Source organism: Micromesistius poutassou (genome assembly GCF_964030765.1).
Source record: "Micromesistius poutassou genome assembly, chromosome: 1".
Taxonomy (NCBI): domain Eukaryota; kingdom Metazoa; phylum Chordata; class Actinopteri; order Gadiformes; family Gadidae; genus Micromesistius; species Micromesistius poutassou.
Window position 1 is genome coordinate 2,097,583 of NC_140271.1, and position 20,627 is coordinate 2,118,209.

Below are 20,627 nucleotides of genomic sequence, written 5' to 3' on the forward strand. Positions count from 1 at the left end.
CTCTCTTCCACATTTGGAAAGTCCTGTATGCAAACAGACGGCCTTATAATGCACATACGATCAGTTGGAAATTGATATTACCAGCAAATGTTCACAGGGTTAAAAAAAACGTTTTTAAAGATTTTTCAGACCAAATAAATGTGAGGACAACCGAGTTGTATTTTGTATAGGCTTCTTGCTCCTATCATCTAGCCAAGTAAATATAACTGCCTTCTACTCTGGTAAGGTTAGGGGTAAATCAAAAGGTAAAACACTAGCATCCGCTCATTCATATGGGCTTCTGATACGAGAATGAATGACTTTGACTAATGAAACATTAATGAATCAGAATAAGCTAAAAAGGTTTTTCAGATGTCAAATTGTGTTGCCTCAGTATATGAATACCAGTGACGTGTTCAAAGATGTGCATGAAGTTAACGTTTAGGTTTTTAATCTATTATTTATTCTCTGGTAGTCACCAAGAAGATGAGGATTGATGGAAGATTTTGACAGCCCCTATCACTGGTCTCTTGGTTATGGTGTTGGCTAAAACAACACAAGTGCTTGTGCAGTATTGAATTCTAGACAAGTAAGCGCAAAACATGAAATACAAAACATGTCTATTTCCTGGGGCAGCTTGAAATTGCTCAATTTAGATAATTGTGAGGACAGCCAATATTGGATTTCAAGGTTCATAAATGCACTAGTTCCAGTGTCATTATCTTAATATTTGTGTGAATTAGAAGCAGTTCACATCTCGTAGTCCAATTGGAATTGATTGACCCTTAAATGGTTGGTTGAATTGTACTTGAATGAATGTTAAATAAGTGATTTTTAAATGTCAGAATCTTAAATGTTTAGTGTCTTCAGTGATTTATTCTTTAATTGTTGTTTAATCTTTAATGTTGACATTCGGCATGGTGTTATTATTATTAGTATTAGTATATAAATGATTAAAGGATATGATTTAATTGAAACTTTTTCTAATCATGATTTACAAAATAGTAGTAGTATAGAGTATAGCTAGTATAGAGATTTGGGCAGGGGGGTGTGAAAGATAGAGAGGAGGAGGGAGAAGGGGAGGGAAAAGGGAGATAGGGAAATAGAGAGGGGAGGGAGAGAGAATGTTTAACTGTGAACACAGAGGCTCCTCCTTGCACAAGTGTGTGGTTTATTGTGGTCCCCTCGCTCTCTCTCTCTCTCTTGCACTCATCTGCTGCCTCTCTCTCTCACTGTCTCTCTCAGTCTCTCTCACTCACTCGCTCTGCCATTTACTCTCACTTACCCTCTCTCTCATCTCACCATCTCTCTCAGGAGAACAGGGGAGTGGATAGAAATACCAGCTCTTCAGGAACAAAACATAGCAGCAGAAGAAGGGAAGAATAAGGAAAGAACAGGAGAGAGCGAGGGAGAGAGAGGAAGAGAGAGATAGCGAGAGAAAGAAAACTATAGGGTTGGAGAAGCTAGGTGGATTCTTAGGGTTTGAGAAGCTAGGTGGACTCTTGGGTCTGTTCTTATCAGCCCACTAACCTTCACCACGTGCACCCTCTCGTGCACCCTCACCTCTACCACGTGCGCTCCCGTGCACGCCTGTCCTCTGACATGGACCGGGCTGGGGAGCAGGCGGAGGAATTGGAGGTGCCAATCCCGCTGAGCGAAGGGGAGCAGGTCATCATCCAGGACACCTGGGCTCAAGTCTACCTGAATTCTGAGGAAGTGGGTGTGGCCATCTTGCTCAGGTAATCATTGGCTTACCTTTGCTTTCCCTTGGGCTCCGCTACGTAGCACTGACCTTTGTTCACCCTCACATTTAGTTCTTGACGAGTTGGACACGGAAAAACTGAAGTTGTAATGTTATATTATATATTATATATATTATATATTATGTATATTTTATTCTTGCAGAGTGTTTGTCGGTTTGGCTAAATTATATGTAGGATCGCTTTTCTGAGAATTTAGCACCACAGCAGCATGGAGAGTTACAAGCACCCAGCAAAAGCCTTTCTTCACCACAGCTGTTATTTAATTATATCAAGACAAGACCAAGTCCCGTCTAAAGACTTTGTTTACAGTTTAGCACAGCTACATTTGCAAAAGTCATTGAATTGGGTAAAATAGTAGGCCTTTGTCATTTTTTCCCTTTAGTTTACCTTTAAATTTATATTCCTTGAATACTCAGATAATACGATCTGAATGACAGATACAACACATACAGCCAAAAAGAGTGGTTAATTTGTACATACAGTGGGCCACAGAAAAAACTACAAAGAGTTTTTCTTTTGGCATCAGTGACACATTTTTTTCCACATGTTTGCAATAGATCAAATGTGATCAAGAAAGATTAACGCTGCATTCAGACATTTTTGGTTTTGATTGTATTGTGTTTTGATTTGCCATGCTATAGAGCGCCGAATGCATGAGAACCATGAGAAAATTGTTGATAGTAGCTTTAAAATATCATGGAATGTGTGAGGTGTGAACCTAATGTTAACCAAAATCAAGTGTGTCTGTGCTATGGAAAATCTGGATGAACACTTTATTTGCTTAAAAAAATGTGTTTTGACCATTCATGGAGTTGGGGATCTGTAGATGTGCAGATCCCCGCATTACATGGCATTAATCTATACCGGAAACACTTGCGGTACAAGCGATACCACAACAAACGGGATACGCCTGACCATTCATTTCGGATCCAGAAGAAGACAATGATGAATTTAACAACATCATCTTATTATGAATATGGTAGGCCTATCTCTCCTTGGCCAACAGCAAACACAAACTCACTGGTAAAGCTGGCTACATGTTGTAAACCAAATTGCCCCTTGGGGACATTAAAGACTCTTCAATTCTATTCAATTCAAAGCACTGGGAAACTAAACTGAGCAGCAGGAAGGCAAGCAAAAACATGCTGTCCAGACAACACAGCCCTTGAACAAAGTGTCTGTAAAGGTTCAAGAATGCAAGTCAAGTCAAGTCAAGTCACTTTTATTTATATATAGCACATTTAAATACAACAGGAGTTGACCCAAAGCGCCTTACATGGCAGAATAAAGAGCAAGTATAATAAGGTAAAATGTAGTACAATGAGTTGTAAAATGCAAAGCATTTCAGTTGTGGCGGGTGACAACCAATCTCAACCAAGACCGAGAGCACACATTAATAACAGATTATATATATAAAAATAAAATATCTTGGTTTGATTGCTATAGCTGTTAAAAATGCTCCTGCAGTACTTTGTCTGTACAGTCTTTGGAGTTGCTTGAGGTTGATTGTATTCTCTGATTGTCTACCAAATGACTAAATGTAACACAATGTCATGTACGTGGTCTTTCACCAGAAATCGTTGCGCTTTTGGAAAGGTCACCTCATGCTATGAATCTGTTTAACATGCGTCAGACATGTTTACTACTTTCTTGACATGGACACTGCTGGGATATGTTTTTTGTTTCTTGAATGATTTTTATTCTTTTACTTTAGTCTATTACTCTTTATTTTTAAATCACAAATTAGAGGAGCCTTCTTCAACAACCTTCCTCTCGTAAAACAAACACAAGGCCTTTTGAACACATTCCATTTTAAACACTTCCATCTGGATCTGGATCCACAATCGTAGTCAAGTTGTACAACTAAATCTCTGGTTCTAATCACAGGTCCAAACCCCTGGTTGATAGCTGAGGTCAAAAGCAGGTTTGGGGCAGCTGTATTTTTATTCTCATCAACTGTAACCTTTGGGACACAGTTTGGACCAACCCATTGTTAGCTGGATCTTCCTCCAACACCTACGTGGGGTAAGGTGGGGAAAGCTTTTTTTCACGTCCTCAGGGACGTGCTGTTATTAGATCTGCACACAATTATCATCTTCCACACTATTGGGAAATTGTGAACAATAGTGATGATGGGTGTGGTCTAATGTGTCCAGGCCTGTCTATGGAGAAGATTGCATTACAGGTTTTGATGCCTCCTTAATAATCGCTTAGCAGGTTGAGTCAGTTGTTTTAACTAAATCTTTCTCTGCCTATTTGACCTTTACCATAAAGACTTAAGTGACTTAAGTGCCACCATCAATTTCAGGTGACCAGGTAATAGCACAAGGAGTTCCTTTCAATACATTAATTTATCTTTAGGAATCTCAGGAATGATGGTCAATTTAACCATGGTGAATCATAGCTGGGGCTCAGCAAGACCAATGCAGCACCCTTAAGAATGGCTGCTATTTTCTGAATAGAAGAGAGTCTGGCTTCATATGCATGTTGTGAGTGTAAGGTGGGGGAAGCTTTTACTCTCAGGGACGTGCTGTTATTAGATCTGCACACGATTATCATCTTCCCCACTGGCGTGCCTGGTGCCTTGGGACATTGTGATATGAACAATGATTCCTTAGCCCTGTTTGGATGGCTTTATATGAGGGGAATCTTAGAAGCGAGGGGACAACTTCCGCGTTACTGGCTGGTTCCCCTGGGCCGGCCGTAACACAGAATCAGACTGGGCTGGGCGTGGTGCTCACAGATAGAGAGAGAGAGAGAGACAGTGAGAGAGAGAGAAAGAGAGAGAGAGAGAGAGAGAGCGAGAGAGAGAGACAGAGAGAGAGAGAAGTGTGGATTAAGTAGATCCTGATGACTATATAAAATACTAATGAGGCTATTTATATGCGCCCACGGGTCGTCCAATTACAGCAGGGGAGATTAAACACCATGATTCCTCTGTACTGGGTGAAGGCCGACAGCCGACCTATTAGAACATGCGTAAATGCTCTCTGAGATGAAAGTGAACAATGTGTGAGTGTGTGTGTGTTCCTCCTGAGAGACCTCTCTTCCCTAGTAGTGGACGTTTTTTGCCCCAAATTCGTGTGAGGCATGGTGTGTGGAGGTCTGCGCTGATGTTTACCCTTCAGAGGAGAGTGTGTTTGTTTGTTTGTGTGTGTGTGTGTGTGTGTGTGTGTGTGTGTGTGTGTGTGTGTGTGTGTGTGTGTGTGTGTGTGTGTGTGTGTGTGTGTGTGTGTGTGTGTGTGTGTGTCTGTGTGTGTGTGTGTGTGTGTGTGTGTGTGTGTGTGTGCTTTTGCACAAAGGTATGTGTGTGTTTGCTCAGGTGTGTGGGTGGAGGCAGGAGAATGCATATCTAACTGAGACATCCTGTACAGTTTGACCCTGACAAACACACAAGGGAATAGAAGCCTAGTAAATTATTAGATTCAATGAATATGTTTTATATCCAGATTAAAACTAAAGGGTAATGCTAGCGTTTTGGAACTGTTTTGGAACCTTCAAAAGAGATATTTCATGTGATTGTGGTATTTTGAATCTGCATCGATTTAGATAAACAGTTGGAACAGGATAATCCTGTGTCTTCCAATCATATGTTGTAGGATTTCACTCTCAATTCTTAGGACCACGGAAACCTGAATTTGCTATGTAAATGACATTACTATGAGAGTTACATTACAGACCTACGCTCATATGTGGTTGATTTTGGAAAAAAAGAGTCTGCTGAGTAGATGAATTCCAATATGTACAGTATACAAGCAAATTATATATTTATATTTGTTGATGTAGATTTTTAAGCAGTTTTTAAGATTACGATGTAGCACGCTTGTATATTGCTTAATAAACAAACCAAATGGCATCAAGCCTTACTCTAAATAAGTGAGGATTTTTTTGGAAAATCATGTTTTTGAAAAAATGTTCTTGTTAGAGCAGAACTTCTGAGAGAGCGCAACACACCACACCTGAGAAACCTTCTTACTCACAGCTCCCCCTCGTTGACTGAATCGTGTGAGTGGATGAAACTTTCTTATTTTGATCACATTTCTAGCGAGAAATCTGCAATTTTTTAAATAATCTTCATAATTGTTGCGGATGTCTTTGATGTTTGGTTTGTTAGTTAATATAATGTTTTCTATCTTTGCATGGTGATCTGGATGCTGCCTTGGGTCTCTTTTATATGAAAGGGTCTCAAGTACACAGACGATTGAATGAAAAAACATGCAAGCTGCCTAGTTTTAGTTGTAGAAGATCAATCCCCATGGCAATGATAGAAAGCGTTAAAAAATGAAATATCCCAAACATTAACTGAACGACAATTAGGAAAATAAAATGCACATTTCTTTCGAGCAATGTTTTGAAAATGCATTTTAATGACAAAACTATCTTAAAGTATGGCATTATCCGGTGAGAATAAATCGAATGTTGTCCATTTAATTCTGGCAGACAGAAATATGACATATGTGTCTTTGTTGCTGTTCTTCGACAAGTGGGTGGGGGGCACTCTACAAGGGAACGCTTAGATAGGAAGTTTCTGGTCTTATTCTTTTCTGTTGTTTAGGCTGGTGGTCACGTTGGTTCACCCAGATTTGAGCATGTCTGCCCTCAGACTATAGACATATGAATCTAAAGTCTGATTGAGAGAAGAGTTCTAGACAAGAGAGTCCACTGAGTAGATCAAATTAATTTGATTGTAGATACAGCAAAATAATGATGTAATAAGATTTAGTTTTGTCAAAAAATATTTTAAATATGTTAAAATGAAAATGTTTGCACATTGTGAATACCAAGCCTGACACTAAAGAGGTGGTGATTTTAAAAAATGATAAGAGAATTGTTTTAGTATCAGAGCCAGACGTTTAGACAGAAGGCTACCACTCCTTTCTCGTGCTATCAGAGATAGATTATCTACTAAGAATTATTTCTAACTGGCTCATACTTTAATGTTTATTGCAGAACCTGCGTGTTCAAAGATCACAGATGTCTTCCTATAATGATTTTTATTTTATCAAAGTCAACATGCTTATTCATACTGACACATACACACATTTACAGAAACACACACACACATCACCCATACACACACCATAGACATACCACATATACAAACATACAGACTACACACACATCAAAACATACCACACCACACACACACACACACACACACACACACACACACACACACACACACACACACACCACAACCACACACACGATTACACTCTGCTTACACATACATGACCGCACAAACAACACAACAGTTAAATATTACAAGGGAGAAAAATATGCAGTGTTCCCATGTCAACATTCAGTGTTTACTTACGATATCTTGTAGATGAAGAATTACACAGGGGAGGGTTATCAGGCCTGTGGTGGACACCGGTGAGATGCAGGTCCAACAGCTGTAAATGCTCTCTTTCCTGGGTTAAGAGTTAAACCACAAACCCCTAAACATGTTATATCTCTTAGGGTTCAATTACAATCTTTGAGTGGAACACATCATTCCTTGTCAAAATCTTGGACGTATAATGAGGAAAGAACTTTTTTTATAATGTGGGTTTTTCCTGGATGATGACCCTAGTGAACTACAGACTCTAATGTCTGTTGTAAATCTAGTTCTCTCTCTCTCTCTCTCTCTCTCTCTCTCTCTCTCTCTCTCTCTCTCTCTCTCTCTCTCTCTCTCTCTCTCTCTCTCTCTCTCTCTCTCTCTCTCTCTCTCTCTCTCTCTCTCTCTCTCTCTCTCTCTCTCTCTCTCTACGTACACATTTTGTTTCTTTATATACAAACTTTGATATAAACAATAGTACTTCATAGTCTGTCTAACTCAAGGGTCACAGCTTTTTTTTTTTTTACAGGTTAGACAAGTGAACGAAAACGTATATAATCACATATTTTATACAGTATACATTTTTTGCTAATATTCTATAGTTTTCTTTTACCTTTATGTTTATATGGGAATGCATGGAGGGAAAGAACTGCACTACGTTGCTGTTGGCAAGTCAATCATTCTGATTCGTGAGGCTTTTACATCACAACGTCACATCTTCAATGAGCGCCTCCATTTTTGGAGTATAGGAGCATTGGAATGTTAGTTATTATGTTGGTGGTCGTAATGTTTTTTGGTTAATGTTAGGTTATTTATCGTGAAATGATTTGTCATTATGGAGAGACATTGTTGTGTTTGAAACTTCCACAGCGTTTCTCATGCAAGATGTGGCAAAACGTATTTAATAACCTTGGTTATGGTATATTTTAGGTGATTTAGGATTTTACAGTATATCTAAATATTGTGGAGAATTGCCATCATGATGCTTTCCCATGATGCATTCTGCTGGACAATCCCTGTACCCCTTCCTCCCAGGTTGTTTAGGAACTCACCCAGCTCCAAGCGCTTCTTCAGCCAATTCCGGGACATAGACGACCCCCTGGAGCTGGAGAGCAGCACCCAGCTGAAGAAGCACGCCCAGCGGGTGATGAGCGCCATCAACACCCTGGTGGAGAACATCCAGGACGATGACAAGATGGCATCCGTGCTGAAGATGGTGGGCAAGGCACATGCAATCAGACACAACGTGGAACCTGTCTACTTCAAGGTACAAACACACACACACACACACACACACACACACTGTATAACATACAAACATGCCACACACTGACTTAAACACATAAACATGCTCATGTACACAGAAAAGACAGATTTATAAACATGCATACGCACACTCTGTTGTCCAGAAAAGAAAGTGGTGAAGATTTACAGCTAAATACCAACCTCTCCCTACATTCCTCTCTTTCTGTCTTCTGAGTCCTTGTCTCCATCTCTCCCTACATTCCTCTCTCTCTCTCTCTCTCTCTCTCTCTCTCTCTCTCTCTCTCTCTCTCTCTCTCTCTCTCTCTCTCTCTCTCTCTCTCTCTCTCTCTCTCTCTCTCTCTCTCTCTCTCTCTCTCTCTCTCTCTCTCTCTCTCTCTCTCCATTCCCCTGACCCCCCCCTCCACCCAGGTCCTGTGTGGGGTGATCCTGGAGGTTCTTGCGGAGGTGTACCCGGAGGTGGTGACGGCGGAGGTGGCGGTCGTGTGGACCAAGCTGCTGGCCACCGTGAGCTGGAAGCTCTCTGCCGTGTATGACGAGCTGGGCTGGACCCCCGGGCCTGGGTACCAGGACGGCCAGCAGCAGCACCACCATGATGACACCTCCAGCAGCAGCTAGTCATCAACACAAGCCCTTATGCCCCTACGGCCACCACGCTTCTCCTGGCTTTCTGAAGACTTTTTGAGTTTTGTATTATTGACGTCCCGACACCAAAAATGAGCATGTGCGCCAAAGCACCTGAACCACCATACCCCGTACTAAGGCCTCGTTCATACTGGTGACTTAATTCCGTAGCAGTTCAATTCAACACAGGGTAGCTGTGCAGCAGTGGCTACTGGGCTACACTTTCCAATAAATAGTTCAATTTAATTAGTGACTGTTTAAACCCCTGCGCTTCACGTTTGTTGAAATGTGTGTCTATTACTCGTTGATCCATCAGACCACAGAATTAGTTTGAGTCAGAAAACTGTTAATTCAAGTTCAGAATATATTCGTCATAATTACGCGTCCTGCGTACAGGTCCTGGATTAAAACAGTTTAAGACAGACTGGTACCATGTCCAACTTGGTGACCAGGAAATATTATAATACATCCATAAGTAATGGGCATGCTCACGTTCAGTGAACTACTAATGAGCACTCATGGGCTCAAAATGACAAGCAAGGGGTAAAAAGCAATGTTGAGCTTCTGAGTGTTTGGTTCAAATGTGTATCCAGTTCTTAAAGACCTAATACAGCTGAGAGGTTGACCCTAAGATGGGCCAACAGTCAAGCTTATTAGAAATGGTGGGAAAATAATGTAATGGTTAAATAAGTGGTGGTTGAAAGAAATTGTATCATAAGCAATATTAGACAACGAGGACCTGTGTGAGTGAGTGAGTGAGTGAGTGAGTGTGCTAAACATTGAGGCTAGTGCTAAACACGGCGCTAAACACATGCTAGAGACCAGCCTACTCAATCTAACAACCTAACACAAACTAAAGCTACAGTCAAGATCTCCATCTCACATTTTACATATAACAGCTTTTTTACAATTTTTGTTCTAAATGGCTTATTTTTTTCAGAAACTAAACAGATATTGGCTGTTAGTTTGTTTGTCACAGATATTGTCTGTGTTTTTATAAATGACGAAACTGTATAAAGAGGAACTAAAAGATATAAAGGGACTAAACCATATAAAGGAAATATGCCCAAACCACCAGCAAGCCAATGATTATGTCAAACTGGGTTGTGCCTTCTACAGAATTTATATAATCTCCATGTGATCTAATTCTAAATGTCATCTTGTTCTAAATACCATAGAAATATTCCTAGTTTTTTTATCAGTTGCTAATGAATTCTTCACTCTTCAACGCAGAATGTATTTCTATGAATTTGACACAAAGTATACAGTATACATACAGTACAACAACTGTTCTTTATTGGCTTTTCTTAACAATTGTATGTATAAACAGACAAATAAAAACATAAACTTTTTTTTTTTTAAGGGCCTCATTTTTAAGTGCAAGCTACTGATACAGCGTTCAAGACAACTTGGAACTGAGGTAGTTTCAACTCTGAGATTCCGACTCCAGCTGTTGAACTCCATATGGATACATGAAAGTGAAATATAATACATTTACACATTGCATAATAACACTTCAAACTATGTTTTAAAACACTTTTATAATAATTGTTTACCCATTGACGATGAGGGCCAACATATCTGAATGGTGTTACTAACGTAAAGTCTGAGCTCTGAAATTATACCTGAATTTCCTACCTGTAATTCCGAGTTTGCCAGCCTAGCGTCACAGAATGCAATGCTTCCTATAACCCACATGCCTTTGAGCCACAGCCCGGGCCTATAAGCATAACTAATTCTTAAGATAAAAGATGTGTTAATATTATGTATGTGTTGGGGTGTTTTGGGTGTTGATGCGCAACTCTCAATATTATTACAATATTGCTAGGTTTACTGGGCATTCATAAGTCCTGATAAGTCTAATCTCTACTCAAACTCAAGTCAGCTCCACCTCCGTCACCTTGTGTGACAGGTACACCCTGGGTAGCCTGACCTTGCGGTCGGGCAACGGAGTAATGAAGCCGGAAGGTGAATTAGCCTCTTTCTTTCTGGAATAAGTAGACCTTATACAATTTTCTCTATCTGATTAAGTGTGAAGATCCTGATTTGCAGGATATGTGTGATATATCGCTCTGATATATATTGTTTAGTATAGGGTTAATAAGTAAGATAGTGACTTATTCCAATATAATACCAATGGAGCTAAATCAGTGCCATAAGTTTTGGCTCAGGACCATTAAGATAAGGACATGTCACATAATATAACTTCGAAGTTCGACATAGGAAGAGATAGGAATGTGAAATCTGCTTTAAGGACAATGTGCTGAGAAGTTGGCGCTTGTGTACAATGGCATGAAGGTTGCACAAGTTGCTGTCGCTCTGGCCCAAAATGTCGTACTATTGGACGTCAAGCACATTATTCAGGGCAGACTTACCATGGTGAAGAGTAAAGGTGAATGGGGTGAAACTAGCAATAAATATACAGCTGGTATTACCCCACTGAGGAATATGCCACCTCCACCAAGGAAACCTTCTTCCGAACACACAGTGCAAAAGATGAAAAAAGACCACCCATCTCATAAGATCATTGCTGCTGGTGACTTAAATGCAACCATCGGTCATGACTGCGATCCTGATAGTTGGGATGGAGTGGGCCCTTATCAATCAAAACCCAACCAGCTTTAATGCAATGAAGCTCATTGAAACGGCAGAAGGAAATAGACTACATCTTGAACACAAAATTGGACTAAATTGGAAACAGTTTGCGACTAGGATAGGTGGTCTTTTAATTTGAATCTCGGCTGCAAGTGAAGACTGGATTATATAATGGCATGTCAAACGTGCTACCAAGAACTGCAGAGTATACCCTAAGAAAAGTCAGCCTTTCTAATCAGACCACCGGATTGTTATGGCTCCTACACCACACCCAGATCTACGTCGTCTAAGACATGACTCTTCCATTCAAGATTCATTCAGTACTAAGCTTGATTCGCTACTATCAGCTGAGAGATTGTTGTGGATAAAACCCACAATGTAAAATACGAGAGGTCGAGAAGGACTAGGGTTGAATGATCAAGGCTTTATTGTCGCTGCACAGAGTAACAACATCACCCGAGTTGGTTTACAAAGAACTCGCAAACTCTCCTAAACTTCGCAATATATTCTCCCATTGTCTGACCAGCCCTAACATGCCCTTGGCCAATCACAATGCTCTAAACTACAGGCCTTAGTCCCGTTCCCCGTTAGCATTTATCTTCCCGCCCCGCCCCCGCTGTCCACAGTGATCAGTAACACAATATACATATCCAGTAATACAGTCATTTAGCAAGAATTACATAAAAACAGGGTAACATATTAAACATTGTAGTTACATGAAGTTATAGATTACTGTTACGACCCTCTAATCTAGGTGGTGGAGGGCCTAACATAAAGCCCACTCAAACATCAGGGTGAGCACGGGCCAAAACAAACATAAGTGTCACCTTAAACAAAAACAGTCCAATTAAAAACCAAAGACAAAGGGTAAGCCTAGCTTCCTCACTTGCACGAAAAACAGGAGAAAAATGGGACACCAAATAAAAAGGCCACTCACCCCTACCAGCACCTTAGCAAGAACTCACAATCAAACAAAAGAAAATGGCTGACCAATGGCCACCAATGCAGCAGACAGCATAAAACCAACAGGCAGTAGTATGGTGAGTAAAACACTATTTAGACAGCAATACAGACACAAGCATGTGCCGATAAGACCAGGGACCGAAGTCACACATGCATCCTTTCTGCTTTCTGGTGTGTTTGGCATTCAGCCTTGAGCAGGTGGCACTGATGAGCCTTTAACTGCTGGCTTGGCCCTCGTTGTCATTCCTCCACCAATCAGTGCAGTGGAGTCCCGAACGGCCATTTTCCATTCCTAAAAACAGGGAGAAGGAGAAAGGAAAGAAACAAAGGGAAATCCAAAATACCTAGGAATGTAACAATTACACATTAATTATATGAGGTGAGGTCTTTGATTAAAGAATATTCATCGCCTTGTTTATAACCTGATCTTAAATCACCATGACTTACCACGTGTGTGGTAAGTGATGCAGAGCATCACTCTGCATCTCTGCATCTCTACCACATGTGTGGTAGAGATGCAGAGCCCTAAGAGCCCTGTAAAACCAATATTAATTTAAACAGTAAAACATGCATTGTAATAGTTAATAATGCCACTTTATTTGTCTGTGGCATACACAGTCATAATCATAAAGCTGGTACTGTCTGACTTTAGTAAAAGTATGGATTAATAGAGTGAAGTCAGCCAGTTCACTCTGTCAGAATACACATCACAAGAACATGAGGGGGAACCGCAGGAGGGGGTCTCTTCTCACCCGGACATGAGCCAGTCTCTTTCAGGGGCCACTGAAACGCATATGAGGTGGGGCTTCCTTCTTTTGTAACACGTGAATGAGAGACATTTGTTGATCAAGGAGAGCCAGGTAAGTGAGTTAACATTTGGCTTCATTGTAACAATACTTATCTTATATTACTGTATGCTTTATACTCAAAGTTAATCTTACTTATACTTGTATTCTAGTGAACTGAGAAATAGGCTGATATCATTGACTAGAGGAATGTCTGTCTGGTGGTCTCCGGTCAGCCCAGGACCCTCTGAGGTGTTATGAATGACAAATGACAGAGCCCTCCATATCCTGTTGACCCGGTTAATTTTGTACTATTATTCCAAACATATGGCAGAGATATCCTTTTAAACCTTCATTATTTTCTACCATAAGATCAGCACCAATGGTTGCAATTGATGCCATTGAGGAGTTGCTGCCAAATGCCATACAGGCTTCAGGCTGAACAGGCTTCCACTGAGACAATTCCTCAGAGAGTGAAGGATAACATGGAAAAACCACGAGCAGATAATGACAGTAGAATCAAGAGCAGGACTCTGTAATAAAGAAGGCACTAGCCTATGATGTCGGAAAGATGAACACAAGGCTTTAGCCAAGGATATTGGAAGAACACTTCTCAAGGCACTTTTCTGTAGCCCTTATGATCCACAGACATACCGAGGACCCCAATTTTCATAGCCTTTATCGATTTACAGTCCGCCTACAATCAGGTTCCACGAGATGCCTTATTCTGTTGCCTTGACATTCGACTCAGATGTGCACACCTGATAGCTATAATGCGTACAATGTACACTGGTACAAAGGTGTGCATCAAAGGAACTGTTTATTTCTTTGACACACTAGTGGGGTGCCGCAAAGGTTCCTCGGAGCCCCCTCCCATCTTTAACATCTATATGTACTTAGCAGAAAAACTTTTACATAGAAGTAAAAAAAATTAAAAGTAGCCTGAAGTGAAATATTGAAAAGATTTCTCTGGCTTCACGGTGAAATATTGAAAGATGCTTCACGGTGAAGTGCTGTATGCCCAATTAAGTATCCCATAGAGAGCTTTGTAGTAAAGCACTATCATCTGGTCAAAGCCAAATCACCGAACTTCTCTAGGCCGACAATCAGGTTATATTTGCCAACTGCAACCGCATTTAGCAGAGGAACTGCAGAGCATACTCTCAATTTACGACAACACCTTTAAATTGTATGGAATGCAAATATCATATGATATTTGTGTTATTGTTATTGATATTGATGTTCAGCAGGCCAGGAGAATGATGATGGAGAGAAGTTCCGGCGACTGTTGGACCACAGGTCCAAGCAGGAGCGCCCCAAAGCCACTACGGCGCCTAGCAGGACAATATGAGGATAACGATGATGATGTGTTACTACTAAAGTACAGCCTTTTTTTAATCTCACTCTGAATTTACATATCCACAATGGCTATGTTAGGCTTTGTATTGTTATTGATTGATTTACGATGCTATAGCAGCCTTCATCCCCAAAGTGACTCACAGTCAACTTAATGAGCAGGTAGGAGTTGGCTCAATGTTTGATTTAAGCAATACGTGCAATTGATGTGTTTCTGCTTCTGTTTCTTTCCAAACCTGTCTGCGTTTCCCCCTCAGGACAACGTGGGATCAATAACATTTCAGTATTTCCTCTTGTGTTAGGTATTTGATCTGATATTGGTGTTTGGTGGTTATTGTGGAAGCTTCTGACCACAACAGTGTTGAAGACAGGGAATGTTTCTTCATTCCTAGCGGCCATCTAAGTTCCTAGCACCAGTTGGGTCGAGGAAACTCACCGAGCTAGTGTTTAGGCCCATACACAATTGTCAATGACTGAAATGACTGAATTGACTGGCTTCATGTGATTCACGCAACAACGACTCCACTTCTAGATGATGTTGAAGTTCGTCTTCACTGCTTCTGTGATTTATGGCAAATCTGGCTTGGAGTCCTCTGCTGTGCCAATTGTACAGTGAGGGGTAACAGTTGGGGCTTGCTTGGAGAACAGTTAATATACACACGTATACCTGCACACACTGACACACACACACACACACACACACACACACTCACACACACACACACACACACGAATATGCACAAACACATGCACACAGAGGAAAAAATAACTTCATTACAGTGCTTTGAGTCCTGTCATGTAAAAACAATATTGAGGTACTTTGTATTGATTGCATGCGATTACATGTAGCCTAGCCCCTGCAGCAAGTAGTGAAGGTTATTTTGACTGGAAGGCTCATGGCACATGTTTGTTTGAACTCATAACTCATTAACTCTCATTGACTATTTTACATCAAGTCAATGAGTATGTTTGCTTTTGTTGAATGAAGGACCAATTCAACCAAAGCACTGTTATCTGAAGGAGATTCTTAATCCTATTCACACACACCCCCCAGCACGCATGAGCGTGTGCACACACACACACACACACACACACACTTACAGGCACAGACACACACAATCAACCTGGATGGTCTGTTTGGCTAACGCAGAGTATTCCAATCCCTTGTTTGATCCTAGATAATCCCATTGGCTAATCTTCTCGGTGGAGCAAGGCCAAGAGAACGAGAGAGAGCGAGAGACAGGAATAGACTTGCCGGGATTACAACACCGACTCTGTGTTTTACAATCAACAACACCCTCCAGGGTAGCCCATCAGCCAAGTCAAGGGGGTCGGGATCTGAACCCCTGACCCTAGCCGGGGTTGAGAGCCAGGGAGGGCAGCTCCTCCTCCACACTCAAAACCATGTGCACCACCTTGATGGTTCTCACCACCGTCGCCCTCGTTCTGCGTCAGAAATTCTCCAACAAGGTCAAGCCGTGAGTATTTACAGTGTTTGTCATTTACCTGGCGCTTTTATCCAAAGCCACTCACAGTGAATTCATATTCATGTCATTCAGGAGAAGGTAAGGTTCACGGCATCCTGCTCTATGCCGACAGAGGTAGACTGAAGACATTAGAGGAATGACCGTCCTAACCACTAGACTGTCATTGTTTAAACCGCTAGTATTTCCCCACTGTTGTTTTATTTGAACCATATTTGTTTCCCAGCCCACTCACTGGGGAACATGGGCCTGTTTCATATGCACGTACGCACGTACGCACGTACGCACGTACGTGTGCGTACGCGCGTACGTGCTTTTCCAATTGCGCAACGAAAAGGAAGCAAAATCTCGCATGAACTTTTCTCTAGAAACAGTGAGAGCTTCATTGACTGTAGTTTTGGGGGTACATTTGTACATTTTAATGGTTCTGTGTATTTGAATATGTATGCAAATGAGTAAGTTCCCTATGCAGGATTTATATTATAGCAATAATTAATACAGCAAAATTAAGAGGCTAACTCACTAGTAAAGCGACATGTATCTAAATATAAAATATATTAGTCAGTGAGAACAATGTTGAATGAGAGAATGTGTGAAGGATAGAAACAGAGATGAATAGAATAATTAAAACAAGTGCATTATTGATATGATTCATTAGTCGATTACTGTAAGGTTTGTGTGGAGCAGTAGTGTGTCGATTAAGAGGGTGCTTAACAACAGAGTGCCACAGTATGGAATGAAGAGAGTTGTTTCAGAGCCGATAATTAGATTGCTAAAGTGTTGCTGATAATGACCTAGCCCAGCCGTACCTTTGATTATTTTGTCATCTAACAATGGCTCCCAACCTGTCTGACACGGCACCCTGGGGCCTTGACGAGTCGAGGTGTGCTGTGGAATTGGTTGGAATTCTATACATGGTCCTGCACAGCTTTCAGCAAGGATAGTGAGCTAGTGAAACATGTTTACTTGACACTTGCACTTAATATTAGTACTATTTATGATTTGCATCAGCATTAATTCAAATTCTTGCTTCATTTCAATAAATATTTTCGACCAATTACGCAATTGGCAGATGTTGATAAGCCGGTGTCCATGGGAATTTTTGGACCATCTGTCATGTGTGAAATAGCATAGGCCTTTTGCGAAAATTGCTCAAAAAATATGAGATTAAGATTTAAGTTGGTGTGCCTTTGTTTTAATGTTGAAATAGTTTGCCCTCAGCCAAAAACGTTTAACAACCAAGAAGAAGCCACTGCTCAAGAAGATGCTTGAGCAGTGGCTTGAGCAGAAGTTTGGATGAATGTCATGCAGTGATGCTTAGAGGTTCTGCATGTGTTCTTCTTCGGGCAACAGAGAAAAAGACCAGGCCAAAGAGACCAAGGGCTGCTCTGACGATACCATGGACGGCCAGAAATGAAAACATATTGGAGGAAAAGCATGGAGGTACTATGAGCTGGAACTAATGATTATTTTCACAGTGGACTGTATGGATAAGAATCTCGACGATTCATTCATGGATTTTTACCAAATGAGGACAAAACAATATCATAATTGTTTGAAACATTTTGAAAGGGGTACATGATGTCAATCAACAGGCAGACATTTTCTAATCAAGTACCCACCCTGTATAGTTAATTTGTCAAAAAAACGACACATATGAGCATTAACTGATACAGCGCCACCTATCAACTGGTCGAAGAAACACATGGGTCATTTTTGGTCATATTGACAACAAACTGTTCTGTCGTTTAGCTCAGAGATCAAGTTGCTGAGGCTGTTGGGTGTGGCAAACTGTTCCGTAACAAAAAACCTGTGAAAAATAGCACAGAGAGCTGAGAGACAGAGACTTCGGTCCTCTCACCTTATTTCTCAATTGAAAGAGTTAGACAGAGATGAGGGAGAGAGGGGCAAGAGAAGAAAGAGATAAAGAAAGACTGAGAGAGGGGGAGAGAGACGGAATGATAGAGAGAGGGATGGGACTATAAAGAGAGGGAGATATGATAGGCCCAGAGAGATTAGGTGATAGAGAGAGTGGGAGCGTTAGAGAGATAGGAAATGTAAGCGAGAAACGACTGATGTAGAGACAGAGAAAGGTGGAGATGGAGATGGAGAGATAGAGAGAGGTACAGAAAGACATGAGATAGAGAGAGATGGAGAGAGCGTGTAGTAAAAACAGGCTGTGTCTTACAGAGATGCAGAGATGCATAAAGTAATAGGCCTGCTGCCCCACATTTGGCTCTCAACTCTTCTCTGCTACGTGGCTGGCGCTAAATGATTCAGAGAAAGCACCAACAAGCCGTTCTTGAGGAGAGTTTGCATCCCTGCTGCCTCACTCATCATCTAGGGGGATATGATTGATATGAGCTATAGCACAGACCCATGTGAACCCCAGTGACAGAAGGTATGCAGGTCATAACCCTGGGGGATAGTGTTTCAAGGCTGGGTCGAGCCTTTGTTTTTTAATAAAGACAATATCCTTAATGTTTTTAGCTGCGTGCATGAGGCCGATTTTTCCTCATTCGGCATGTCGCAGTGAATTATGCATGCCTTTGCATGTCGGCTTCGGAACGCTCATCCTTTTTTCTCCTCATCTCCCTCTCTCCCACCCTCCTCTTAGACACGGTGCGAGCCGGGCGTGGATCTCGCATCTGGTTCGCGGAGCACCTCGTCCCAGCCGAGACCTCGACACGACATTCATCAAACAAGGAAGTAAACGACGAACAACGCGCTTCCTTTTTGTTCTCTACGTTCCTCAGCGTTGCAAGAGTTCAAAGGAAGGAACGTATATATATATATCAAGGAACGTCATCTCACTCCCATCTCCATCTGAGATGGTCCAGAGGGAGAAAGGTCCTCGTGCAAACCCTCATGAGGTTCTATTTGTTGTTATACCACTGACATTGTGTCCCCAGACAAATTTTGGTCCACCACCACCGACTCACCAACCAAAAGACATCCAGTGCAAAAACAACAACTGCTTGCTACCAGGATACTCTTACTTCCCTTAACTGCCGTTCATGTGGAAATACGCCTGGTTCTACTCTCCTGGGTGGAGTGGATCCTAGACTGAAATGTGGATCATAAAACAAATTTAAACGCGAGCCCCCCCCAAGGGTGTAATGAGGGATACGGCAGCGGGTAGTCAGTTGGCATGCTTAAATCGTTTTTTGTGTTTTTTGTATTTGTTGGATTTCACAACATGTCATGTTTATGAGCAATGTGTTCAGGTTTCGATATGAACTCTGTTTGTTCCATATTGTGCCAAAGTTGTCGACGGTTTGTTTTGCCGTACCGTCTTCCTGTGAAGAAGAAACATTAGGCCGATGTGTACATTGTTATAGCAGGTCCTACCCTACACCTTCCATTGTTTGACTCTAACAAAAGATGATGATTTATGACAATGTGCACACATTGCATTATTAAGTTATTAATTCTATCCGATAAGGTCGTTCAAGCTGTGAGCAAATGTGTAATCTGCACAAGCATGAAGCATGTTCTTCATCTTGTTCTCATTGTGTCGTTTTACACAGTGGCAGCGAATTTTGAACTTTGAGATTGTGTTCACCAGTGGTATTTGTGGTATCATCATCATCATCATCATCATCATCATCATCATCCATTTATCATCCATTTAGCGCAATGGAGAGAGAGGGATGAACTTTCGATAGAGGCATAGGTGCTGTCCGTTTCTGTTGCATGTTTCGGATATTGCTTTGACTAATTGTACGTAAAAAAACCCCTGTCTTTGGTAGGCCTACTCTTCTGCTTCGTCATGTTCTAATTATTCTTGCTCAGGGCATGGAACGAAGAGAGCGGAAAATTCATTTTGGTAGACCAGGGTAACTCTACAATTCATGACCCTCTCTGAACCCACTAGCAAATGCAGGTGAAAGACATTAACCAAAGTGCTCCTGGAGACAATGGCGCCATCTATTGGAAACTAAGGTTCAGGAACAGAAACTGAGCATTTCAAATATTTTATTTGACATTAATAAATAAGAACAACAAATAAATAAACCATCCGTACTGGAATAAATAAATCTTATTAAATTATTATAATATTACAATTAAGTATAATGACACTTGCGCGCGCACACACATACAATCACACACTCACATTCATAAACATATAAATAGGTGAACATTATATTATGAATTTTTCTATTCAGAGTGTGGTTTCCCTCTGTTGTCCAGAAAGGCTTTGAGCTGCTTGAACGCGAAGAGGAACTCGGAACGTATCAATTCCCAAGCACACTCCTGCAAGACAGAAGAACAGGTCTTGGTCAATGAAGAGAGGTGGAGCGATAGATAGGATTCAACATAAAAGCACACTACTTAAAGTCAAACAGATAGACACAACGGCTGTCAGAAAGACAGAGAGGACAGTTAGACAGATATCAACACACGAAGGCAGGCAGACAGACAGACATAAAGCCATGCAGAGAAACATACAGACATATAGATAGACTCATCACAGTTATTCAAAACAGTAGAA

At 41.2% G+C, this 20,627-nt stretch overlaps 1 protein-coding gene across 1 annotated transcript; it reads left to right on the plus strand.

Moving 5' to 3' along the window:
- Positions 1-1,172: 1,172 nt before the first annotated feature.
- On the plus strand, positions 1,173-9,337 carry LOC311333464 (cytoglobin-1-like). The gene is made up of 3 exons (XM_084463390.1): positions 1,173-1,718; positions 8,098-8,329; positions 8,737-9,337. The coding sequence occupies exons 1-3, from the start codon at positions 1,582-1,584 to the stop codon at positions 8,941-8,943; spliced, it is 576 nt and encodes a 191-aa protein (XP_084319516.1). The 5' UTR covers positions 1,173-1,581; the 3' UTR covers positions 8,944-9,337.
- Positions 9,338-20,627: the final 11,290 nt, after the last annotated feature.

What these genes read in the sequence shown, in the direction of transcription:
- LOC311333464 (XM_084463390.1), top strand. Translation starts at nt 1,582, where the DNA reads ATGGACCGGGCTGGGGAGCAGGCGGAGGAATTGGAGGTGCCAATCCCG. An exon ending in GGTGTGGCCATCTTGCTCAG is followed by an intron (nt 1,719 to 8,097) that starts GTAATCATTGGC and finishes CCTTCCTCCCAG; the next exon opens with GTTGTTTAGGAACTCACCCA. An exon ending in TGGAACCTGTCTACTTCAAG is followed by an intron (nt 8,330 to 8,736) that starts GTACAAACACAC and finishes CCCTCCACCCAG; the next exon opens with GTCCTGTGTGGGGTGATCCT.